Source organism: Chlamydotis macqueenii, chromosome 6, assembly GCF_036417535.1.
Source record: "Chlamydotis macqueenii isolate bChlMac1 chromosome 6, bChlMac1.mat, whole genome shotgun sequence".
Classification (NCBI taxonomy): Eukaryota; Metazoa; Chordata; class Aves; order Otidiformes; family Otididae; genus Chlamydotis; species Chlamydotis macqueenii.
This window is the reverse complement of record NC_141561.1, coordinates 19,412,525-19,436,712: the sequence shown is the minus strand read 5'-3', so window position 1 is coordinate 19,436,712 and position 24,188 is coordinate 19,412,525. Positions and strand designations below refer to the sequence as shown.

The window sequence follows — 24,188 nt, the reverse complement described above, 5'->3', positions numbered from 1 at the left end:
CGGTGAAACAGAGAGCACTTTAACAATTTCAAGATTTCACAATTGTTTTTACATCATCTTTACAACAGAAACTAACAAGTGAACAAATGGAAATCCATCATAATTAAATATGTGCTGAAGGGGCACACTGGCCTTTAATACTGGCTATCTGTTAAAGACCTGTTAGTTATTTAAGCTTTTTTTTTTTTAAACCAGTTTCTGTAACCAGCTTCACCGAAGAGATGCACATGACTGAAAAAAAAATCTAAAAAATAATTTAAAGGTTATAGTTAGAGAAGTGTCATTCTATTATTCTTAAACTATTGTATTTTTTTTCCCTCCCCCTCCTTCTCTTTTTTTTTTTTTTTTTTTTTTTTTTTTTTTTTTTTCCCCCATTTATTATCTGTCCCCTAAAGGCCTCCTACACATTGAAGTCCACAGTGGAACTCACTAGTGGGGATGAAGCAGAGAAACCACTGCAGGATTCCCTATTTCAAAGCTGAACCAATATTCACCATTGACACATTCATTCATCTGTGCAGGGTCATTGGAAATCCTCTTTCTCTAGTTTTTCCTTCCCTTCAGGGAGCAATGCTTAAAAGAGCAAACCCCTGGTGTGAAGAGATAGAAGAATTCTCAGCGTGGCCAGTGGTGCCGGGAATCGAATTAAAGTTGTCCATTTGCAGATGACTGTATACTCAGCTCCCAGCATATTCGGGTATGGGGCTTGCTGCTGACGTTTTATTTGAAATGCTGTTGGTGGCACTTAGTTGTATTTAAAAAAAAAAAATGGGGCAAAAAGTCATTTCTCAAAAATAAGAAAAAGTGCTGAATTTCAAAATGCATGTGGTTCCTGCTGTTCCTTTTAGGTCTGGAGGTTGTTAAAGATCATGTGCCAGAGAGGTAAATAATTACAGAATTTACTTCTTTGGGTAATTTAACACTTGTCACTTACTCTGCTATTGTTGACATTTCTATTTTGGCATAAATCAGATTTTGACATTACTAAACCTACAATTTTGTTTTTGTTCACACACATTATCTCTTCCATCTGAAAGGTGCTGGGAAGACGCGGGCTGCCATGAAATCTGAAATGCCTGCAGTCAACACGAAGAGCGCCTCTTTATTTCAGTTTCATTTCCTGTTAATAGAGATGAACTTGGTGAACACATTGGGGCACGTTTAGAAATTGTCAAAGGGAGATTCTGTAAAAGGAGTTCTGAGGATTTGAAGAAGTATTTGTCAGTTTGGAGGATGAAAGGATCAGCATAGTTAATCATTTGGTCACCTGCCCAAATTCCCATCCCAGCAACACAATCATACTCCCCTCATGTGTGGGTGGCAGAGGGGTTGGTGTGGTATTTCCCTATCCTTGGTGACTGCTAGGAGGTTTAATTTTTATCACTAATTCCAAAGAAATCACAGACAAAGGGTGTTTCTGTGAGTAACGGTGGCGCGATCTGTTGCCAACATAAATCGCAGTCTCTTCAAGAAACATTGGGAAAGAGAAGTGGGAGAAAGAGTTGGAGGCTACAAATTGTACTCCTACCTAATTGTGCAACTTTATTCATATGACTAGCAAGATATCTGCATGCATGTTAGCCACACATAGGCTTAAATTGTAGACTTTAATAGCAACTTGAAGAAGGGAACAGGGGAACAATTCAAACGATTTAAATTCTCTGTCAGAGCAGCTTATGGCTTTAGATAGAGCTATCCCAGAAATATAGGTTACTCTTTTTCAACCAAATCACACAGGTGGTGTCTTTATGCAGTGCATATAAAAGTAAGCTCATTGTTCATCTCGTAACCAGCACTTCTACACCCAGATATGTGAGGTGTTACAAAGAGGTAACATCACAGTAAGATATTTTAATCCAGTTGAATGACCTTACACAGGGGAAGAATTTTTCGAAGAGGGGCAGCCCAGTAATGAGGGTGAGGTGTGTCCTAAAACAGCCCAGAGCTCATTCTAGTTTATCATGTACAGCTACAATTCCTAATTTGTGGAGCACTAGTGCTTTTTCTGGGCAGTCTATCATTTAAAGTGCTGTAAGAAACAATTTAATAATTTTAAGAGTATGTTGTAACTGATCTTGGAAGTGCCAGTACTCACCAGAGATATACTGAAAATAGTATGACTGCCTTTCCTTCTAAAATAGTCAAAATATTTAAAAAAAAAAAGCAGTCATGCTCAGCAGCAGTTTTCATCGATGCATTTAGGGCATTCCTCCTCTTTAGCAATCCAGACCTTTTTAAGAAATGTCATTTTCATTTCAATACAAAATGGCTCATCAAAGCTACCTTGGTGCAACCTTAGCTCTTAAATATCAGCCCGTGCCCTCTAACCATTTGTTATCAAGTACCTTTTAGTTAAGTCACGGCAAACTATCTATTTAATACATAGAATGAACAAGACACGGATACAGCCCAAGGCATTTTTCATTAAATTAAATATAGGATATTTATTTAAAATGTTTTGGATGTATTCTTGAGAAGGTGGCACAAGATCTTTGTATCATAATGTGCCAAAATAATTATGTGCCTAATGAAAACAATGTGAAGTTTAAAACAAAATAAATAAAAATCCAAACAACTAACAAAAACCTTAAGGCAGCTCATGGACAAATGCAAAGCCTTCCTCAGCCTTGGAAAGTACTAAGTGAAGGTTTGAATACAGCAGTTTTGTCTGATTTTCCTGTCTTTCGTAGACTAAAGTTTCTAAAGTCCTCGTAAATGTGATTTCTGATTTACTGTCTTCCTTACTCTTTATTCTCAGATATATCTTCAGAACAACTAGCCCCGTATACTGGTATAGTGGGTTAGGAATTCACCCACCACTCAGCGAGTGGGCTGGTGTAGGCTGAGCTGAGATCTCTCCGCAGGAATTTCACAAGCCCTTGGGGGTGAGCATGTTGAAGGGTTCTGCTGTATCTGCAGAGTTAAACTCCTAAAGTGAGTTGCAGTCACCCAGGCCGGCCTTCAGTACATGAAGAAAGCAGAAACATGCTTGATAGGTGGTAGGAACAGGATGCTGCTTTGTTAACTTCAAAAACCTTTGCTGTCCTATTTTCTGACCACCCTTTAGCACTGCTGCTCTTGATTTGGCGCCGCATTAAGTTTGAGATAGAGGACAGCGCAGAAATGCATGTAAAGAACTGGGGGAGGGGGCAGGGGAAAAGGAGATCATCTATGCCAGATACAGGAGGAAAGATGCCTCTGAAAGATCTGTGTCTGTTCAGGAGATCTCCTGGCTTGCTGCCAGTGAATAAACTGTTAACATTTACTGAGTATAAAAAGCAATTAACTGAATGGTTTTTACCTTTTTATGAATAAAACGATCTCATTCTCTAGGCAGAAATAATCTTGCGGTACACTGCAGTGCAGTGGGATGGTTTCTGAAAAAAAAGGGTCACTTAGAATTTCTCAAAAGGACATGTATTAGGGATTGCAGTTTATATAGTCTGTATTGGGATAGTCCAAACCAGGGTTTTTCCTGGTTGTGTTTTTCCTGTCTGCTAGGTTCCAGACTAGACACTGTGCCATTGCTAGAGACAAACATCATCCCTTCTCTGGGAGGGGAAATAAATGTATCTGTATGATTATACATACAGAGAGAGAGAGAGATATGTTCTCTGAACCAAAGCTTTATGTTGTGTCTGTTTAAAAATCCATATAAAATACAAATACAGAATCAAAACTGTAATAGTGGGGAACATATTTTCCATCTTGTGCTGCAGGGCATAAGCTAATCTGCTGCTGAGATCAGGCAGGAACCTCCCTTCAACCCTGTGTTGTTTTTCATTACACAACTAGCTGTTTGCATTATCGTTTTTATTAGAACTTGATTGTTTAATGATAAAGATACAGAGTTATGCTAAAATAAATAGAAAACTCTATAGTGGAAAAGCATAAAATAGACTCTATGAAAAATAAAGTAAAAGTCAAGGACTGCTAGATTCTGCTGTGCTCACCCCAGTCCCTCCAAAGTGGATGTTTCCTTACGCATGCACGCATTTTCTTTATTAACCCCCATCCCCTAGACAGACGCCCAACTGTATTATATAGGACCTGATGTTGTTCCTTTTGCCTCCTTCATTTTATAAGGAGATATTTCCATAAGCAATTTCAGTCAGGGAAGTTGTGTACTAGACTGCTCTACCTTTAAAGAAAGACCTACTAGTCAAGCCTGTGTGTTTAAACCAATCTGAAGTGCAGGGAACATTGTCTGCCATAATACAAAGGATTCCAGTTCTGTTGGATAAATGTTCTCATCTGCTACAGCTCATGTATTAAGTAGCTTTTATAAATGTGTAATAAAAGAACAGTAACCTCGGTAGTCTGCAGAGGTGGTTTGTGTGCAATCATTCGGACAAGTGGTTGCTTCTGTTTGGAACAATTAACTTTATTTTTGGGTTTTGGAGGGTTTTGTTTTTTTTTAAAAAAAACAACAAACAAAAAATGCAGAACACCAAGTGAAACAATTTTCTATGGTATTTCATCCAAGCTGCTCTCTACCCCACAAAAAAAAAAAAAAATCTGAATTAAATTGCCACAAATGAGGGAGTAGAGAAATCTGAGGTGTTCTGTGCTCAAAGGCACCCCGTATTGTTTATGGCACCTTTTGCTGAAGGACAAAGTGTGATTGATGCTGGGTCTTGACTGGGAGAAGTTGGGCTATAATATTGGAATTTCACTGATGGAGAAGAAAATAATGTCAATGCTGCTGTAGAAGGTGCAATAGATTTTACCTGGACTCTGGTTTCTGGTGTTTATGCTGTCTTTTGGTGGAGTCGTCCCAAGATGACCGACTCCAGGGCTCACCTTAGGTTTCAATAACAGCAGACACTAGAGCTGTCTCATCCTGCTTGGCCATGCCCCTGTGGAGAGTCCTCAGCCTCTGACACCACGGAGGCGCTGGCTGATGGCAACATCTTAACTTCAACGTGGGTCTTAAGGTTTTTCTTACTGTCCTTGTTTTAGGATCCTATTGCTCCTTCTCACTGATTCACAGCGTTTTGGGGCAAATTCTGCCTTGAGTTTAACCTGCCCCTGCAGCTTCACCTTCTTTGACTTCCGACACTTTTGCAATTTCTATGCTAGTCTGTACTCCTGTATATATGACACTTAGTCTCAGGGTAGCAGTCAGTAATGTAAAATTTGGTAGGTCCTAGTTCTTCAATGGAAATTCCTCTAAGAGTCTGATAAAGAAGGCTTTTGTGATCAGGCTAAGCAGGCCTAGAGATATCAGAAGGAAGAGTCTCAATTTCTATTGAAAGTCAGGTGTTGTTTGGGGTCAGCATCTTAGGTAAGCAGACTGGTGTTTTGTAGGCTGATAAAATAGTGATGGATCTGAGGCTGTGGTAGTGCTAGGATACAGAAGGAATACACTGAAGGTTCCCCCCTGCTTTAATTTTACATTAGAAGTAAGAAAGAATGGTAATCATAGTTTTATAATAATGCCCAGGATACATCCTGTGGATGCTACATTTCTGTCAACCTCTGTTTTAAACTACTAAAAATATCACAATGCATGATATTGAAGGACTTATTGATGAGCAATTGATGCTTCAGAGCATCTGTGCTTAGTAAAATCAACGGTACAAAATGCATATTACGTATCTTAGAGCACTGGGTTGTCACTCACAAATGATGTGAAGTTTAATGCATTATTCAGAAGTACAAGAGGAGGCAGTCCAAAGCAGCTCTGGAGTCTCTGTTATTTTATTTTATGTTTTTTTTATGTTACATTATTTTACAGAGAGCAGAAGCTAAGTGTATGACTCAAAGGTGCGGAGTTCGGAATTGCATGATAGGGTAAGCAGCAGCACTAAAAATCTTGGATTTGACTATAAATTCAGTTCAGATTTAAGAAACTGGAAGATATTTTTATCTGAAAGCTACAAAAACCCATCTGGGAATGAGTTCTGGGTGTAGGGTTGATGTTTTGTTTTGTTTTTTTTTTTTCCTTTTTGCACTTTGTAGTGCAAAGAAGCGCATATCACAAAATCAAATGAAATGGGCATTAATTTGGTAGTCTCAGTTCTTGTAGCCCTATTGATTCAGAAAGCTGCAAACAGATATGGAGGCTTAGAGGCTGCATTTAGGATTACTGAAGTTTGGGGGCTAGAGTATATGAAAGATGCAATAAGAGCACTCATTCAGTAAAAGAACCCTTCTTAACATCTTAACATGGAATTCTCTTATAAAAATCTCTGTTCAAGAGAATTAGCCTTCACCATTTTGTTGGTGGTTTCATTATTGATTACTCGTCTTTATGCGCTTCTTTCCAAAGTCTTGGCCGCCGACACAAATCTTCTCCGGCAGAATCTCTAGCAAGCGAAACAACATTTGCATCCCTATGTATTTTTCCTAGTGAGAGACAACAAAGTAGTCTTGGTCATTTCTTATTGATAACTTTAAATATTATGTCAGGCCTAAATCAATCCGGTGAGAGAACAGTGGCTATTCCTCAAGATTTGCTCTAGATATTTAATTAGGTAGAGCTTATACATGCAATTTATTTTCTTTTTTGCCTCTTTCAGCATTTGTTAGATAGTACTATTGATATGACTAGTGCAGTGAGGTGTATGTCTAGTTAAATTGAACTTTCTGTTGATGAATAATTATCTCTTGCTGATTGCTGTGTTTTGTGAATAATATATGTCACAACATTACATTTTCAAAGCTGTGGTGTTCTTTACATTAGGAACTTGGGTTTTTTGGTGCTAAGTAGGTACTAGGAAGTACGAAGAGTTGATGGTATGTGAAAAGTATAGGAAAAACAGCATTAGTTGTGTATGTGTGTGTGTATATGCATATGTGTAAATATATACATATCTTATACATCTGTAATTTTATTTTGAAATCAACCAATTTGCTCTATTTTTTCTCAAGCATGTTCAGCTGATACTGTGGAAGGAGAACTGACAAGTGTTTCTTCAAATATCTCTTTATTGGACATTTTTGTTCATTATCATTCAGCTGGTGACAACAACATTTATTATTTGTATATTAATGGCTGGAAATTGTTAAGTGATGGAAAAGCAGTCAAACAAAGCTAGATGCAATTAAGTTTATGCATGCTTGGTAGATGATACCCAACTTACAGTACTCTGTGCATTCCTCAAATAGTCTCTGATTAAGTACCATTTACAGAGCTAATCCAGTCTAGCACAGTCTTTTAAGCAGTTTTAAAAATTTGGTCTGGAAGTATTATTTTCAAATATATTTTTCAAATAGTATTTTCAAATATATTTTCAGGGGGAAAAGAAAGTGTATATTGCAGTAAATCTACCATCACAGCTACCAATTCCTTGAGCTTAATTATGACACTACTAAATGTGAAAATCTATTCAGTGCTAGGAACACTTTTCACATTACATTCACGCTAAAGATTGGCTGTTAAGAGCTCATTACTGGTCGTTTTCTAAAGAGCGGTTTATTAAACACTGTTACCTAATAAGCATCTTTGGTGGTGCAAATTGCTGAAAACAGTAATGAGTCTGATTAGACTTCATTTCAATTACGACAGCTTGTCTAGCAAAAAAAAAAAAAAAAAAAAAAAAAAAAGATCTCTCCTTGATGCTTTGGAATCTGGCTACAAGGCATTAGATGGTTTAAAAGGAAAAATGCCACCTCTGTGTTTCCTTTCCACAGTTCAGTAATGAATAGAGAGCTGTCCAAGTAGCCGTCCAATTTAACACATTGGAAAACTAGATGGGCAGCGTTGGAAGCACAATCCTGTTTGCTTAAAAATTCTACAAAGGCTTTTCAGTTAATATATCTAAATAGGGTCATATTTAGGTTTCCTCTGCTTCCCTTGCATAAGAATGTAAAGCTATAAGAAGAGAGAAAATTAAAATGATTCACTCCTACCTGCTTTGCAGAGGTTATGCATTCCTCTGATTAGTGTAATGCACCTTTCAATTGTTATCTGTAAATCTTTTACAGATCTCTAAGATCTGTAAATCTTTTACTTGTAGTCACAAAACTCTCGCAGTTTTCACAGTACTTCATAATTCAACCTGGTTTTTTTTCTAGCTTCTAAAAATTTTTTTGAAATTAAAAGCGAAGCTTAGTAGATTTATACTACTGGTATCAAATACTTCAGTGAATATTTGTTAGTTTATCAACTTAATTTTTGATGCTAAGTGTCTTTAACTGTATTAATGTTAAGCTTTCTTTTAAGCCATTCCTAAATGCTACTTATACGTTCCGGGATGAAAAGAGAAGTGTTAATAGGAAAAAGAATTTAAGCTGATAGTTGCTGAATATTTAGTAAAGTCCTAATGTTCCTATTGATAGTGTATAGCATTTTTAATACTAAATTCATATGGATGTATTTGATTAATATTATTTAACACAAAATTGAATGGAGAGTTTTGTAACTAAAACCTTGTAATAAGTTATGACTGGAGGGACAAAAGGGGGATGGACACATGAGGAAGATGTGGTGCTGCTGAAGGTGGTGTGTTAGGCTGGGGTCTCAGAGTGTGGCTGAAATCAGACTTCTGTACAGTCAGTTTACAGCAAATTTTAGGAAGGTTCACATTCGATAAAGTTTGAAAGCCACCTTATTAGACATAGGAAATAAATCAGAAACTGAGCTAGTGCAGAAAATATCAGAAGTCTCTGGCTAGATTTTAATGAAATATTTTTTGTGTTGACTTTTTATTAAACATGTAGCACAAATACCAAATGCTAGTAAACAAAATATCATTTGTGTAATTAACTGCTAAATAATTGTTGCCTAAAAATAAAATAATAAAATAAAAAGTGGGGCACATTTATCTCCTTTACAATAAATTGTAAACTTCAACTTGGTCTTCAAACCAAGAAGATGACAGGAGAAAGTGACAGGAGAATCAAGCCCATGATCCTTGGGGTCTTGGAGTCTTGTATTGACTCCCAAACCCCTTTTTGGCTCTTTTTGCGACATTACCTTTCTACCTTGGCTTTGAAATTCTTAGAGTTAGCTGTGACATGTTGTATATTTTGTGAGATAAAGGACTTTAATCAGTGTGCTTTATCAAACATCAAGTAAAATAGCGCAATTTTTTTTTGATTTTTAGAATATCATACAAACACAAGTGCTATTATTCAGCTATACAAATGTGTGCCTGTAATGCACTTTGAGATGCTAATCAGTGGAGCTTGACTTCTGTACCCTGAAGCAAATTTTAAAACTATTTCATCACTAGGTGACTACGTATGCAATAATACTACGGACAAAATTACAGGAAAAATAACACAATTTATTATTATTTAAGCTATCAACAGTGCTCAGCTAGTTATCGTTATGATCATCGCATGGTTTAGATTTTTGTTGTCTCTTGAAGGCTGTTTACAGAAAAGGCTGAATTTGTGTGATAGCTGCAAAGTAGTGTGACATTTTATCAGCTGGGCTCTATAATTTCTTTCTGTTTTTAAAGCCAGCGTGTTATTCTTTTCTGCCCCTCGAAATGCCTGTGCACTCTCTCAATGACATCCTGTGTCTTTCAGGACATGGCTCAACTTTTCCTGTTGCAGGATGAACTTTGCTCTTTTGCAGAAAGGAGAGGGAACATATAACACGAAGAGTTGCTTTCTTTTCCTTCCCACTCTCTCCAGGAATATGGCAAAAATATCAGCATATACAGAGTTAAATTTCTCAGTTAAGACATTCTCTCTCTCGCTGGTGTCTCTGTGTCTGTAAAATCTATAAATGTACATGCATATATATAGAAAGAGATTTCTATATTTGTCTATAGAAAATTCCCCGTTCCTCCTCCCCCCATCCCCTGGATAATTTGTCAAGCTAACCGAACAATCTATATAGTTCCTTTCAAACGCCCAGGAAACAATACAGTAAGTCCCAAACCAAAAGCATGCAAAAAAAATTGGCTATATTCCATTTTTCAGGAGGTCATTCAGATACATTTTATTGAATGAGCAAGAAACAATCTTTGGAATTTATGGAATACAATAATTGAAAGGTTTAAGTGGGGAAAAGATTTAGCTCAGTTTAGCATTTCTCGGATGTCAGTTCTTTGGTTATGCTTCTGCTTTTAATCTTGATTCTCCGCTTGGGGGGAGCAGGAAGGAAAGGCAGGGTCAGCTGCTGGCGCAGCCAAGCCCGGGAAGGAGCCGTGCCGAAGCTCTGTTTTCCCTGAGAGCGTGATTAGCACGGTACTGATGACTTCTGATCACTTCTGATGTTCCCTACCTTGTGAAGGAAATACCGAGTTCCCTGTGATAACATCATCCCTTCTCACAATGTCATCTCTCATGTTGAAATATAGACATTTATGCTTGTTTGTTTGTTTTTTAATGAAGAGACTAAATAAGTGTATGGGTTGATAATACAGTCCTTTTACGCAAGATATTCTCTTTGGAAAGACAGTGTATGCCAGCGCTGGGTGTTCTGATGCTTATAGGAGAGAGAAATGTGTGTGGTGTGTGTCTGGTACGATGGGAACAAGGGAGAGAGTGGATGAGCTCTGCTAAGAGCCCTCTGCTCTTAATCCTGGGCCACGTCAGGAGCATTCTAAAGCAGTTTATCTTCATATGTCGTCTTGTATATAAGAAACAACACTAAACCCACCAAAACTCATTTCATATGTAGCTTTTTCCACAGCCTTCAGATCAAAGTTATTTTCTTCAGGCTGGACTAAATTATACGCAGGTCCCAGGAGTGAAGGACACTGAATTAATGCACTGTGTCACCCAGTCCTGGCTATAGAATATTTTTATCGAAGTGTGAGACGCAACATCTCTTTACTATTTCATTAAAAATTAATGTGCAGATTGCCAAAAAGCAAAATGCATAAATAACATAAACAAATTTTGTGAAAGCTTTGTACACTGTGGAGTCGTCTTAAGAAGGATATTTTTTCTTGAGTATCAGATTACTTCTATATATACATTTAATCAGTATTTGTTCTCAGTTAGCTAATTAGCAGAGGTACTCTAATCGCAGTAAAGCAACTGTTCATACCTTTCCTATTTTGGCAGGTTTTAGAATAAGCGCTTTAAAAGGAATGCAGTATTCCTAGTTACAGGCTGGAGCATTGTGTTATTGGCCCATATAAATTTGCTTTTTCATTCTTGGTAGTTGAGTGTAATGGGTCAAACCTGACTACAGTTATTTGAAACTTACTGAAATTGATGATTGCCTTCATATTTGTAAGGTGAATAGGGCTGGTTAGATAAATCTCTGGAATTAACCTTCTTTTGTTATACACAAAGCTATGAAGTACATACATACATATGTTTTTTTTAAAGTATAATGACTGAAAAATGTATTTTAAAAATATAATGTAGTGGAATTTATGCAGAGTGCTGCTGCTGTTAATTGGGGGGAAATATATTTTAAATAAGTCTCACTTTGTAACTTGGTCTGGTGTTTTAGAACAAGATTATTTTCTAACATTTTGAAACAGCATAGTATAAAACATAATTCAGCATCACTTAAATCTCTATTTATTGTGCACTCACTTTTTTCAAATAAAGTATGTCCCTTTATGGCAGTTTTAACCCTATTTATCCTTATGCACAAGTGCTCACCTGTTATTTACTCACATAAGAGAAGGTCGATACTGCAGAACAAGGGGAGTGCTCTGTTGTGACATAAAACATACATATTCATTAGCTCTGCTGTCCCTATGGACACATGTGGTATGTCCTGATGATCTTCATTTGGCAAAAGGAAGTGAGCTTAAGAAGGAAATTGTCTTACTGGATTTAAGATACGTGTAAAACAGATTTTTTAAATGCTGTATTTACAGTGAGGAACCAAAGCAATAATTCTAGTTGTGAATGAAAAAAAAGTCCTGTAAAATGAAACAGTTTACTGAATCATGATTAGCAACAGAAATGGAAGAAATAATAGAATACAATATTTCAAAATTATAATTTTCAGATTTTTTTTTTTCTGGAAGAATTTAGGTCAGGATCTGGATGTTCCATATGAGGCTCCCTAGTGCTGAAGATTCACCTCTTTTGCCTCTCGCTTGCTAAAAAACAAGTTCAGGGTTCTGTGTTTCACCTGCTGCAGTTGATTATGTGAGAAACACGATAAGGCAGTGAGTGTATTTTATCTGCTCTGCTTTTAAGGATTTGTTTTATGTTCTTTCAAAGTAAACGTTCCTCAAACTCCACTTCTGGAAAGGACACCAAGGGAAAGGCTACTTCTGCTATTTTGTTGCTCAAAAAGAGAGTATTCATTTTGCTGCACTTCTAAAAGCTTCAGTTGTGTTTATTGGAGACTTGAAGTAAGCACTTCAGTGGGAGCACAAGCACGCTCCACGTCTAAACTATTTTGCATTTGCAAATATGCATAAATACTTATGCCTATAAGTATTAATTTATGACTATATTTTACCATGTGAATATTTTAATTTTCAGAATCACTACTGTTATCTTGCAGTAGTTATAGTTTCTTATATATAGGCATAAATTGCAAATTATGTGGTATAGTAAATCTTTTAAAAATACATTATAGCTATAAGCGTGTGTTTAGTTGACGACAAAAAGTGATTTTTTTTTTAAATAAGTTGTACTTACTTTTGTTTGCAGTTACTGTTCTTCTGAGTATTCTCTCAGAAATTATTATGATCTTATTCATTTGGCATTGATAAAATATCGTAGCATCTTTAAGCTTGGAAAAGATCTCTAAGATCATCAAGTCCGTATACTAGGTCCTTTAAAGGCATGGTACTGTTCAGACGTACTTGACAGAACCAGCTTAAAAATGTAAAGCCTGGGAAGAGGAAGCATCATAACAGGAAAGTCTTTGCAATTATTGTCTTCTTTAGTGTGTTTTCTAGTTGGTTTAGAAAAGCACTGTTGAGCAAATGAGTACTGTGAGGGCAGACTGATACAGTAAAATATTTTAAAGGTAAACTGCAAATAATCACAAAGATGACCACTGGGGGTTCTGACGCATGCATGCATAAATGCTGTTACTTACGGTAACAGCACGCGGTGATGGTGCATCCATGTGATTACACTGCAAGGATGGAGCCCTGAGCTAAAAGTGGTTTTGTGCTTCAGGCCTGCTGCCGCAGAGCAACGATACCTCTGAGGTGGGTGGCATCCTGGGAGGTCCCGCGGGGTGCCTGAGTGACAGCTACAGTCCCTGTCAGCCACATCTGCAGGGTGCTGCTTGGTTGGCCTACAGATCCAACCTGCTTCTGCTGGAAAAATATGATAATGTCATCTCTGGACCTAGTTTCCCTTTGCTTACTTGGCTATTATTTCTCCTTATTTCTGTTTCATAAGGCCTTTGAAGCTGATGGATCCGCTAAAGGCCGTTTAGCCAGAAATGTCTTTGTGACTATCAAAGGCGCTGCTTTATGTAAATGGCAGGGAGGGTGCTTGGTGGGAGAGAACTCATTTGCTGCAAAATGTATTGCTGTTGTGAGGTGTGAAAGTGTGATTTAAAAGGAATAATCATTTAACAGTATTTAAATTAGATAATTGGAATGTATTAGTTTGAGATTCCATGTCTGGAATTTCATTTTTAGCTGGTCCAGGCTTTCCTTAAATATGTTATATTATTCTTACTGCTTTTGTCTTTAAGTGCGGTTGACGTAAATGTGATCCTCAATATTACTCATGATTTAAGCGTTTTGTTTTAAAGATTTAAAACTTTTCACTATCCCTGCTAGATGGGAATCATATTGTAAACACCTTGCCAACAGCTTGCTCCCACTGATGCACGTGGCATGCATAGGCTATGTATAATAAGAGGAAGAACAGACCCCTACCAAGAAAATGGTGAGAGCACTTTCCAGGCTTGTTTTCATGGGTTTGTGGCTGCCACTTACTGAAAAAAAAACTTCCAAAGTTGGGCTCGTGTGGCTGAGCAGCTCAGTTGGAGGCTCTTCCTCCCACAGAGTCCTTTGACGTCAAAGGAGTTCCTCATGGACTAGAGCAGAGGTCTTCACTGAGTAATTAGAAAATAAATGTGGGAATCATTTTCTTTCCTTTTTTTTTTTTTTTTTTACTGCAAAACATAATTAGCTCAATCCACTCTTCAAAATCCCTCCTGTTTCCAATTAAGAGAGATCAGTTGCACTATCTTCAAACAGCTGAAATTATGCTTATTAATAAAAAATGGAGTGTAAAAGAAATGGTTTATCTTGAATTAATTTTTATTGTTATGGGACATATGACAGTATACGGTCTTACAAAATATTATCAGATTTAGTGCAAACCCAGGGAGCTGTGTGTCCTACATCTTGAACAGCAGTTACAGCTTGACTCATTTATTCAGCTCTGTCCCATGCTTAAGAAGGATTTTAAAATGTGGATTTGGGGTCTGATCCTCAAGGTGCTAACACCTGTGGCTCTCACTGAAGTATGAGGTTTGAGGAGTCCTGGCACGTTCCCAGTGAAGTGCATATTTAAGTGAATAGCTGTTTTGGCAGAGCTGAACTCTGCATGCCCACAAGAAGCAATCCTTTGGCTAAAATCATTATGGTCCATTGTGTAAATACTCAAGGTCTTGAATAATTGGAGTCAGGGCTGAAAGTAACAGTTCCATGGGCAGAGGTAGCTTTTGGAGACTTTGCTAAATGTGTAAACAATCCAAAATTATGAAGTTCACATCCACTTGCAAGTCTAGAGGGAAGAGGCTTGGTGGTGCTCAGAGCTGTGTTTTTAGAGTTGTTTCCTACCTTGCAACAGTGTGCTCTTACAAGTCTGTTATGGACAACTGTGAGAAGTATCTCATTTACTTGTTTGCCCCTTTTCAACAGTGCATTAAGCAGTTGCTCAGACCATATTTAACTACATGCCTAAAGTTAAGAACCTTTGCTTGAGCTACCAATGTTTACAAATGAACCTGCAGACCTGTGCACTGCAGGGATGAACAGGGCAGGAATAGAGAGACCACAACAAGAGCAGAATTTTCTTTTGCCTCAAGTATGTTGAAGAAATGGTTGGAGGCCCCTGATCCAAACTGGAACTTTGGTAACTGGTTGGGAAGGTTGGTGTGCTGCCCTGTTTTGAGTTTCTCATGCACAGTTGCTCCATGTCTTTTAAGTTCTGTTCCCCAGCATCTCTGGAAGTGCAATACCACCTCCGCTGCTATCTTCAGAAAACCACAGTTGCATATGATTTAATTTTAGCTTGATTATTTTATCAGAGATGTGAACAGGTGGGAGATTTACTAAATCCCAGTGTCCTTTGTCTAAAGCAGATTGTTGCTAACCAGGTTGGTTAGTTGGAAGGCGATTGTCATCGTTTGGACTTGTCTATGGGACATAATAAATCCTTTGTTGTGTTTTCACCCACCGTGATCTTGGGTAGTATTTCTGGACTTTTCCATGCCTGCTTTCAACAGAAACTCTTCTATTTAAATTGAGAGGAAAGGCTAGTTATTTTTTTTTAATCTTCTGTAAGAGATATAACCCTGTCAAGGGCTGAGCAATTTGACCTGATACTGAGGGCATCAGGAGAGGGCGGTTCTTTGTATGCACAAACTCATTCGAGCTCCCAGCAGCATTGGGCCTCTGCTGGACATCCAGGATGCGTTTGTTCCCTTTTCCGTTCAGATTACAATGTTGTTTTTTCCTAATTCTGGCATTCTCCCTTTTTTTTTGTTTGTTTTTTTTTTTTGTTTATTTTAATTTACATATCAGAATATGTAAGTGGATTTCTGCCATATGGAACTATTGTATGTCAAACTGATGAGATATTATGTGTATGAGGTATTTACATTTTCAGGCCAAGTGCACAAAATCAGAAAGGAAAAAAATAATGGTCAAACGCTTGGTTCAAAGTAATTGAATAATTAAATTGTTTACTATTATTACTTTAAATGTAATTCAGATAGATCCAACTGGAAGAATTATGGAGGAGGGATGGATAGCAGGGCTGTCAGGACAAGGAAAAATAGATGCTGCTAGAAAAGCCTACTCTGCCTCTCCTATGTAATGTATTAAATTTATCTTAAAAGCAATTCTCTGATAAGTGCATACCTGTACTTAAAGAACAGAATCCTTTCCTTTTGCCTTTTACAGCCCATACCAGCACAGTTTACACAGTTAAAAAAAAATGTTTATAGCTCAGAGGATTCCTAAGTTAACAAAGATTTTTTTTTTAAGAATACATTCAGCCTTGCATTGCTTCTGGATTTTCCGTAAGTTGTTAAGCCAAAACACTATCTGCAGGACCGTGGTTTATGTCAGAGTTTAAATCACCCTAGGAAAAAATGCAACCTCTAAATATGCCCTTATTTACCTGATTTTAGATGTTTATCTCAGCATTTGGATTCCTAACAAAAGAAATGCAGGAAGGTATATCAGCTCAACCAACAAGCAACTAATAAAACACAATTTAGAATATGGAGAGGAAGTTGCTGCAAACATGAAGCAATTGCAGTGAGGGGAAGTGTTTGCATAATGAAAAGAAACTACAAGTTGGTTGTTTTTTTTTTTTTTCCTCCCCAATCAGACATTTGACTCTTCTCAAACAATTATTGAACTATTAACAAACAGAGTCAAACCTAGCAAAAGTTTGCTGCTTTTTTGATTAATATCAAATTGAGGAAATGGCTCTTTGTGCCCCCCAGTCCAGACCGTTTCAGTGGACTCCATGTAAATACAGATTTCTTCACTGCATACTAATGTAAAAAATATGCTTATGGTTAACTACTAACCTGTGCTTCCAAATAACACTAATGATTGCAATGTGCTGGAATAAATGCTCATGTTTCATGGCATGAGAACAGTCCTGTTCTCTTAAGCTTATCTAATCAAAGCCTAATCCTGCCTTTACAGCCTTTGTTAAATGCATTGGTATTTAATATGCATCAATAAATAAACTTTCAATTATTGTGCAGTGAGCATATCCAAAGCGAGCATGACAATGTGAAACTACTGGTCTATCTAGCAATTATTCCAAGTAAAGAATGCTGATTATGTGTCTTATAACAGATAATTCAGATTTTCTCACAGTCTTTTGCAGCCTTGCAATAAGGAAAATAAATTAGACAAAATAAAACATAAAAATAAAATAAATCTAGACAAATAAATTTTTTAAAATTGAATTTTTACACCATCTAAATACATCTCCCCACTGTGACTAGAAATATAATTATTTTCTTTTAAAAACATATGCTGGATTCTAAATAAAAAAGACCAATTGATGAAATTTGATAAAGGTATTTTGAAAAGCTTGCTAAGTGGGTAGTGTATGATATATGTTGCTGTGCTCTGACTTAGTGTATTCTTTTATCTCTTTAAATTGAATAGTCTTCCTTTTACAAGCCATTAAAGACAATGTGCCAAAAGCATATTCATTAACTACAGTACAAGTACCACCTCAGCCAGATCCTCTCCTCCATCCATGCCTATTTTACCTTCTTTTACTAAAGTTTCACTGCTGCTTTAGTGCGTTCTTTGCAAAGAGTCTTTCTCATGGCATCCTTCACTAGCATCTAGTGAAGCATCAATCTACTCAAGTTCTTCTGCATGTCTGTAACAGAAGCTTTCAGTGTTTTGGTAACCTTGTAAGCCCAATATTGCAGAACAGGGATAGGTGGTTTTTTTTTGTTTGCTTGATTTGTTTGGCTTTTTTTTTTTTTTTTTAATAGGGGTAATGAACTTATATATCTGTTAGGCAATTCTGTGTTACAGGAACATTAATATTCTTTCCTTTTTAAAAAGCTTGAAGTAAATCCCATGACACTAGAAGAATTTTAGATACTGATTACATGCAATTGGCTCTTGGTGATTTGCTCTTCAGATTTCCGTCTGACTTTAACAAAGTATGATTTCTGAAAAGCTTCTGATAGTTTCTCATTAAAATTGCATTTTTTTTTTCATGTGAGCATGATTTCTATAATTTTACCCAATTTCATGATACATTTACCCCCTCTGAAAGGCAGTGGTTGAAACATCAGAAACAATTAGCAAAAAAGATTATATTAACGCTGAATGAAAGAAATAAATCTGCCAAAAACTCAGTCTCAAAGCTGCATTTGTCAAAAGCACTTCTCTGAATTAACTTTTATAGGATAACTGTATAATTGTTAACAGACATTTTTCTCAAGTTGTCAAAGGGTTTGAAAAATGAGAGAGGGAGAATGCTCAGGAAAAAAAAAAATCCACAAGTAATCAATGGCATGCTCATGTGGACTGAGATTTGCAGTACTTGTACTAATAAAATATCAGGCTCAATTAGAGGTACTTTGCAGTTTTCAGGCCAAATTTAAATGATTCGGTGATTTGCAAATACATGAATCCAAAAATAAAAATGAAGAATCCAAATGCAAATGAGTACAACTGCAATAAAATATAATTGCAAATGAATCTCTTGCTTTATTCATTTATTGTGTAATTACTGCAATCCTTCCCACCTTGTTTTCAGTATTTCTTAATCATTAAGTCGGAAGCATGACAGCAGTGCCAGCCCTGGCATGATTCTCTTTGACTAAAACCTTGTAAATTAACACAATTAGCACAGCATCATCCTGCTAATTAACTTCCAGTGTCTGGTGCAGTGGTTTTGCAAACAAGAAGAGGGAGTCAGAAGGGAATAAACATGCCATTCTGTTACCAAACTGTGTGCTGTGTTAGGTTTAGCTCAGCGAGGCTAAACTGGCCATGTCAGATGCCAGAGTCAGGCAATGAAGAGCTAAAGGGGTTGGGGAGAAAAACAGGAGGGGGTAGAAGCTGTCAAAATAGTCTGCGGTAATTCAGGGGGGAGCTGGTGCCGCAGATGCTTCATTTCGAGTGGGGCTTCTCCTTATCGGGGGGTCTGTGCCAGAGGGCACAAGGCTGTTTGCAAAAATCACTTTTGGTAATACAGGAGGGATTAAGGAGGTCGGTATAGCTACCCAAAACCCAGCAGTATGCCTACTGTGCACAGGTACGGGTTGGAGGGTTCTATCGCAATGCTTGTAAATTGCGCTTACTGCACACGGTGCATTATGAGGAGGGGGAATCATTCACGTCACATTATTTACAAGATTAATTGCTTTAAAATTACATTTACATTTTTTCTTTTTTTTTTTTTTTTTCAGATAGGTTTTTTTTTTTTTTTTTTTTTTAATAGCCAGCTGTGGAAGCCACAGAACTTTTAGGGACTTGGCTTCATTTATTTTTCCTTTTTTTTTTTTTTTTAATCCTTTTTTTTTTATTTTTCTTAACCCTCTTTCTTTGTACCCTGGAGGCTGTGAGGCGGGGGAGGGAGGGGAGAGCAAGCAAGGAGACCGACAGACAAGTCATGCTTGTTTTTTTTTCCAGAACCTCAACAACAGAACTGAGAGGCAGAAAGGAGCCAGTTGTAATTCATACCGAGTTGTAGGCTTTGTGTGATGAAAGCGACGGAGCGCTGCCTGGGAGATTGCTTTGCTGCACTCCACGAAGCAGATTTGAAACTGTCGTGGACCACTTTAGATGAGAGTTGGATTATGGAATGACCTACTATGTCTGTGTCATATTGTTCTGCGCAGGGTGCATTATACTGTGCTAACTAGGTGTTCAGTACCAAATAAGAGAGGTATCCTAGATGTGATCTGTCAGCTGTGTCTCATATTTTTATATTGGTTAAAATATGAAACTGAAACAGTGATGAGAGAGAGGACAGAGCAGTTGGATGCCTTGTATGTTAACAATAAATCTTAAAACGTACTGAGTCTTATTTAATTATTTTGAGAAATCTGATGTTACCTATATTTTTCAAAAACAACAAGTAACCCCGTACTGAATCGACAAAAAATGTGGCTCCATGTATATGTGCCTACAATAAACCAAGCAGTTTATTCTGCTTCATAAGAGCATTACATTTTCTTTCCTTAAGGGTTCGTGATGTTAAGTATAGCGTTTCAGAGAGCTGAAAAAGTGCACAGACAGTATGTTTGAGAACTCATTTAAAAGCATCCAAAAAAGGCCCAGCTTGCTGTTAACTGTAATTTTTCCTGCTACCCTAGGCTTGAAGATGCAGTGGACGCCGGAGCATGCCCAGTGGCCAGAACAGCACTTTGATATCACTTCCACCACCCGGTCCCCAGCCCACAAGGTGGAAGCCTACCGGGGGCACCTGCAGCGCACCTACCAGTACGCCTGGGCCAATGATGACATCTCGGCTCTGACTGCCTCCAATCTTCTGAAAAAGTATGCAGAAAAATACTCCGGTATTTTGGAAGGCCCGGCTGAGCGGCCCATCCTCAGCAATTACTCCGAAGCTCCCTCGGGGCTGGTGAATGGCCGGAAGAATGAAAGTGAGCCCTGGCAGCCATCGCTGAACTCGGAGAGCGTGTATCCCATGAACTGTGTCCCAGATGTTATCACTGCCAGCAAAGCTGGGGTAAGTGCAGCCCTCCCTCCCACAGACGTCTCGGCCAGCATTGGGAGCTCTCCTGGGGTGGCTAGTAACCTGGCTGAACCCAGTTACTCCAGCAGCACCTGCGGAAGTCACACCGTTCCCAGTCTTCATTCAGGGCTCCCATCTCAGGAATATGCCGCAGGATACAATGGCTCATACTTGCATACCAGTTACAGTGGCCAGCCAGCACCTGCACTTCCATCCCCTCATCCATCTCCCCTACATAGCTCGGGTCTTCTACAGCCCCCGCCACCACCACCGCCACCAGCCCTCGTCCCTGGCTACAACGGGACCTCTAACCTCTCCAGTTACAGCTACCCTTCTGCCAGTTATCCTCCTCAAACTGCTGTTGGTCCTGGGTACAGCCCTGGGGGTGCCCCGCCACCCTCGGCATACCTGCCTTCAGGAATCCCTGCTCCGACCCCTCTGCCCCCCACCACTGTCCCCAGCTACTCCTACCAGGGCCACGGTCTGACACCCATCGCTCCATCTGCCCTGACAAATAGTTCAGCCAGCTCTCTCAAAAGGAAAGCTTTCTACATGGCAGGGCAAGGAGAAATGGACTCCAGTTATGGAAATTACAGCTATGGCCAACAGAGATCTACACAGAGTCCCATGTATCGAATGCCCGACAACAGCATTTCAAATGCAAACAGGGGGAATGGTTTTGACAGAAGTGCTGAAACATCATCCTTAGCATTTAAGCCAACAAAGCAGCTAATGTCCTCTGAACAGCAAAGGAAATTCAGCAGCCAGTCCAGTAGGGCTCTAACACCCCCATCTTATAGTACTGCTAAAAACTCACTGGGTTCGAGATCGAGTGACTCGTTTGGGAAGTATACCTCCCCAGTAATGAATGAGCACGGTGATGAGCACAGGCAGCTCCTCCCTCACCCAATGCAAGGCCCGGGACTTCGTGCAGCTACCTCATCCAACCACTCTGTGGACGAGCAACTGAAGAATACTGACACACACCTCATTGACCTTGTTACCAATGAGATTATCAACCAAGGACCTCCCGTGGACTGGAGCGACATTGCTGGCCTAGATCTAGTAAAGGCCGTCATTAAGGAGGAGGTTTTATGGCCAGTATTGAGGTCAGATGCATTCAATGGACTGACTGCCCTACCTCGGAGCATCCTTTTATTTGGACCTCGGGGAACAGGCAAAACATTAATGGGCAGATGTATAGCTAGTCAGCTGGGGGCCACGTTTTTTAAAATCACTGGCTCTGGCCTTGTCACAAAGTGGTTAGGGGAAGGAGAAAAAATTGTCCATGCATCCTTCCTCGTGGCAAGGTGTCGCCAACCCTCGGTGATTTTTGTTAGTGACATTGATATGCTCCTTTCTTCTCAAGTGAGCGAAGAACACAGTCCAGTAAGCCGGATGAGAACCGAGTTCCTTATGCAGCTGGACACTGTTCTGACTTCTGCTGAGGACCAAATAGTAGTAATTTGCGCCACGAGTAAACCGGAAGAAATTGATGAATCTCTTCGAAGGTACTTCATGAAACGACTTTTAATCCCACTTCCTGACAGCACAGCGAGGCACCAGATAATAGTACAACTGCTCTCACAGCACAATTACTGTCTCAATGACAAGGAGGTTGCACTGCTTGTCCAGCGCACAGAAGGCTTTTCTGGACTAGATGTGGCTCACTTGTGTCAGGAAGCCATGGTGGGCCCACTCCACGCCATGCCAGCCACAGACCTTTCAGCCATTATGCCCAGCCAGTTGAGGCCAGTTACATATCAAGACTTTGAAAATGCTTTCTGCAAGATACAGCCTAGCATATCTCAAAAAGAGCTTGATACATATGTTGAATGGAACAAAATGTTTGGTTGCAGTCAGTGATACTACTTAAAAAAAAAAAAAAGTAATGAATGTTGGCACACACAGAACCTGCTACATAGGGTAGAGAACCCTTTTCAGTAGTGTTAAATTTGCAAAGGGTACTGGGAAGACTACAATTTACCTTGCCTCTAAAGAGCCAGGGTAGACTTGAAGGAAAAGTGCATCAAACAAGAGCTGCTGATGTGAAAAAGCCACACATGACAGAAAGCGCATGTTGATGCTCAGTTCTGTTCAAGCTAGACAATACTCACCAAGGAGCAAGGTGCAAGTGGGTTGATTTCAGAAGGACATGAACCCTGTGTGTTGATTCCATTCTGCTGTTCTTGAGATTTAGTTGCTGTCAAGTGCCTGAAGTGGTGCTTTATTTTTTGTTTGCCTCACAATTACATTGGTGGCATGTGCTAATATAAAGAGCTTTAACTTCAAACATTATTGGACTAAAGAGATGAACGGTTGTATTGCGACAGAGAACCAGATTTTTGCTATTCTAAGAGCAACAGTATTCCTCAATCCTGTCTGTTCTGTGGTGTTAAACTAAGAACAGGTAAAACAGGGTAATGGTAATCTGGACCTTAATTTCTGCAGTTCATTTCTTTTAATGTTCTGTCTGCAAAAACTCAGGAAAGTGATTGTGATTTGTACAGTACCTCAAAGGAATGTGTTGAAAGCACTATGTACTGCTGAGAGTTATAGGCTAGGCTTCAATGTTACTTTATATTAAATATGTATGTTTACCTCAACAATTGGAAAATGGCAAGGAAAATTACTTTGAATGTATCCAGGAAAAAAACTAAAGCGTGATATGACTGAAGCTTTACAGTTTTTAAAAATAGAAACAGAAGGATTTCCCAGTGTTCAGAAATGGTTCTTTTGCCAATTTGTCAGATCAAACCAGAGCAGAACAATTTTTCTTGTTGGTAAACTGTAAGAGTTTTCAGCATGTTGCTTCTTGATAATTATGTGATACAGTCTTTAGAAGGTGCATAGATGAAAAAAAGAGCCACTTAATCGGTTTACGTTAGCATCTGAAACAGTCAAATGTAAGATTTGGTAGGACTCGGAGAGGAAAATTACCTTAAGCTGTGACTGCTGGCCTTTGCTGCGCGGCTCTAGTTGTAGTTTTGAGGTCATTTTGGTGAAGCTGTAGGGAGTGGGATCAGTGTAGGTCGCTAGCAGAGCTATGGGTTGCAGAGCTGTTTATAGCAACGCAGTGGACTGTGACCAAACAAACAGTACAAATAACAAAGCAAAACTGAACCCTCTAAGTACATTTATTTCCCTTCCCAAACGGTAAAGTTGAGTTTTTGTTGTGTATGTACGGCTCCATTGTCCTTTATGCAATCTTCATTTAGCATCCATTAGAAATCTTCCAGGCTGGAGTGTGCCCACTGTTATTTCTACCTCAGTTTTGTTACATTTCTCTTGGAAAGCAAAGTAAGAAATAGGGCAAAAAACAACACCAACACGAAAGTCAGATTACATTAGGAATGTGAACCTGCTAAACAAGTTTCAGAGAGCTGCTGTTTTTTCCCCTGAAGTCAAGTTTTTCTCTGTGTGAGTGCTCTTTACCCTTCCTTTTTCCTCCCCCAAATACACATACTCTGGTGTCTTCCTTCTGGAAAGACTGGCTGGCATGTGTGGCATTTTGCTGAGTTCTCCCCCACCCCCCCACCTTTCCTTTTATCCTTTGATGCTTTCCCTGCAACTCTTCTGGTGACAGCTGACTGATGTTGGGTAATGTCTCTGAGCAGGAGCAGGAGCAGAGCATGCTGCAGCTGCCCAAAGCCTCTGCCATCACATTAACAAAACAGCCTTGCTTTTTTGAATGTATTTTTTATTTGTTTACTTTAAAGATACAGTAACAAAACTGTTGCAAAGCACTGGCATTTAATGTTTCTGTTAAGTAATGTACATTCAAAACAATTAAATAAATGCACTGAAAAGCCCCAAGAAGAGAGATACCAATCTGTCACTAGGTCATGCTTGTCTTCTCAAAAATTGTACAGACCTTGTCTGTTTTACTGAATCAATGGAGA

The 24,188-nt window shown here is 38.7% G+C and overlaps 1 protein-coding gene across 3 annotated transcripts in view; it reads left to right on the top strand.

Annotated features, from left to right (window-relative positions):
* The window catches only part of FIGN (fidgetin, microtubule severing factor), a 102,106-nt gene extending 79,954 nt beyond the window's left edge, over nt 1–22,152 (top strand). For 2 of the 3 annotated variants that reach the window (XM_086751161.1, XM_086751163.1), the window contains one exon: nt 19,904–22,152. In XM_086751161.1, coding sequence (XP_086607287.1) covers nt 19,904–22,152 — 2,249 coding nt within the window. Of the gene's footprint in view, nt 1–19,370; nt 19,474–19,903 lie in introns of those variants that run through there. The other variant, XM_086751162.1, reaches the window with a different exon arrangement.
* The last annotated feature ends 2,036 nt before the right edge of the window (nt 22,153–24,188 follow it).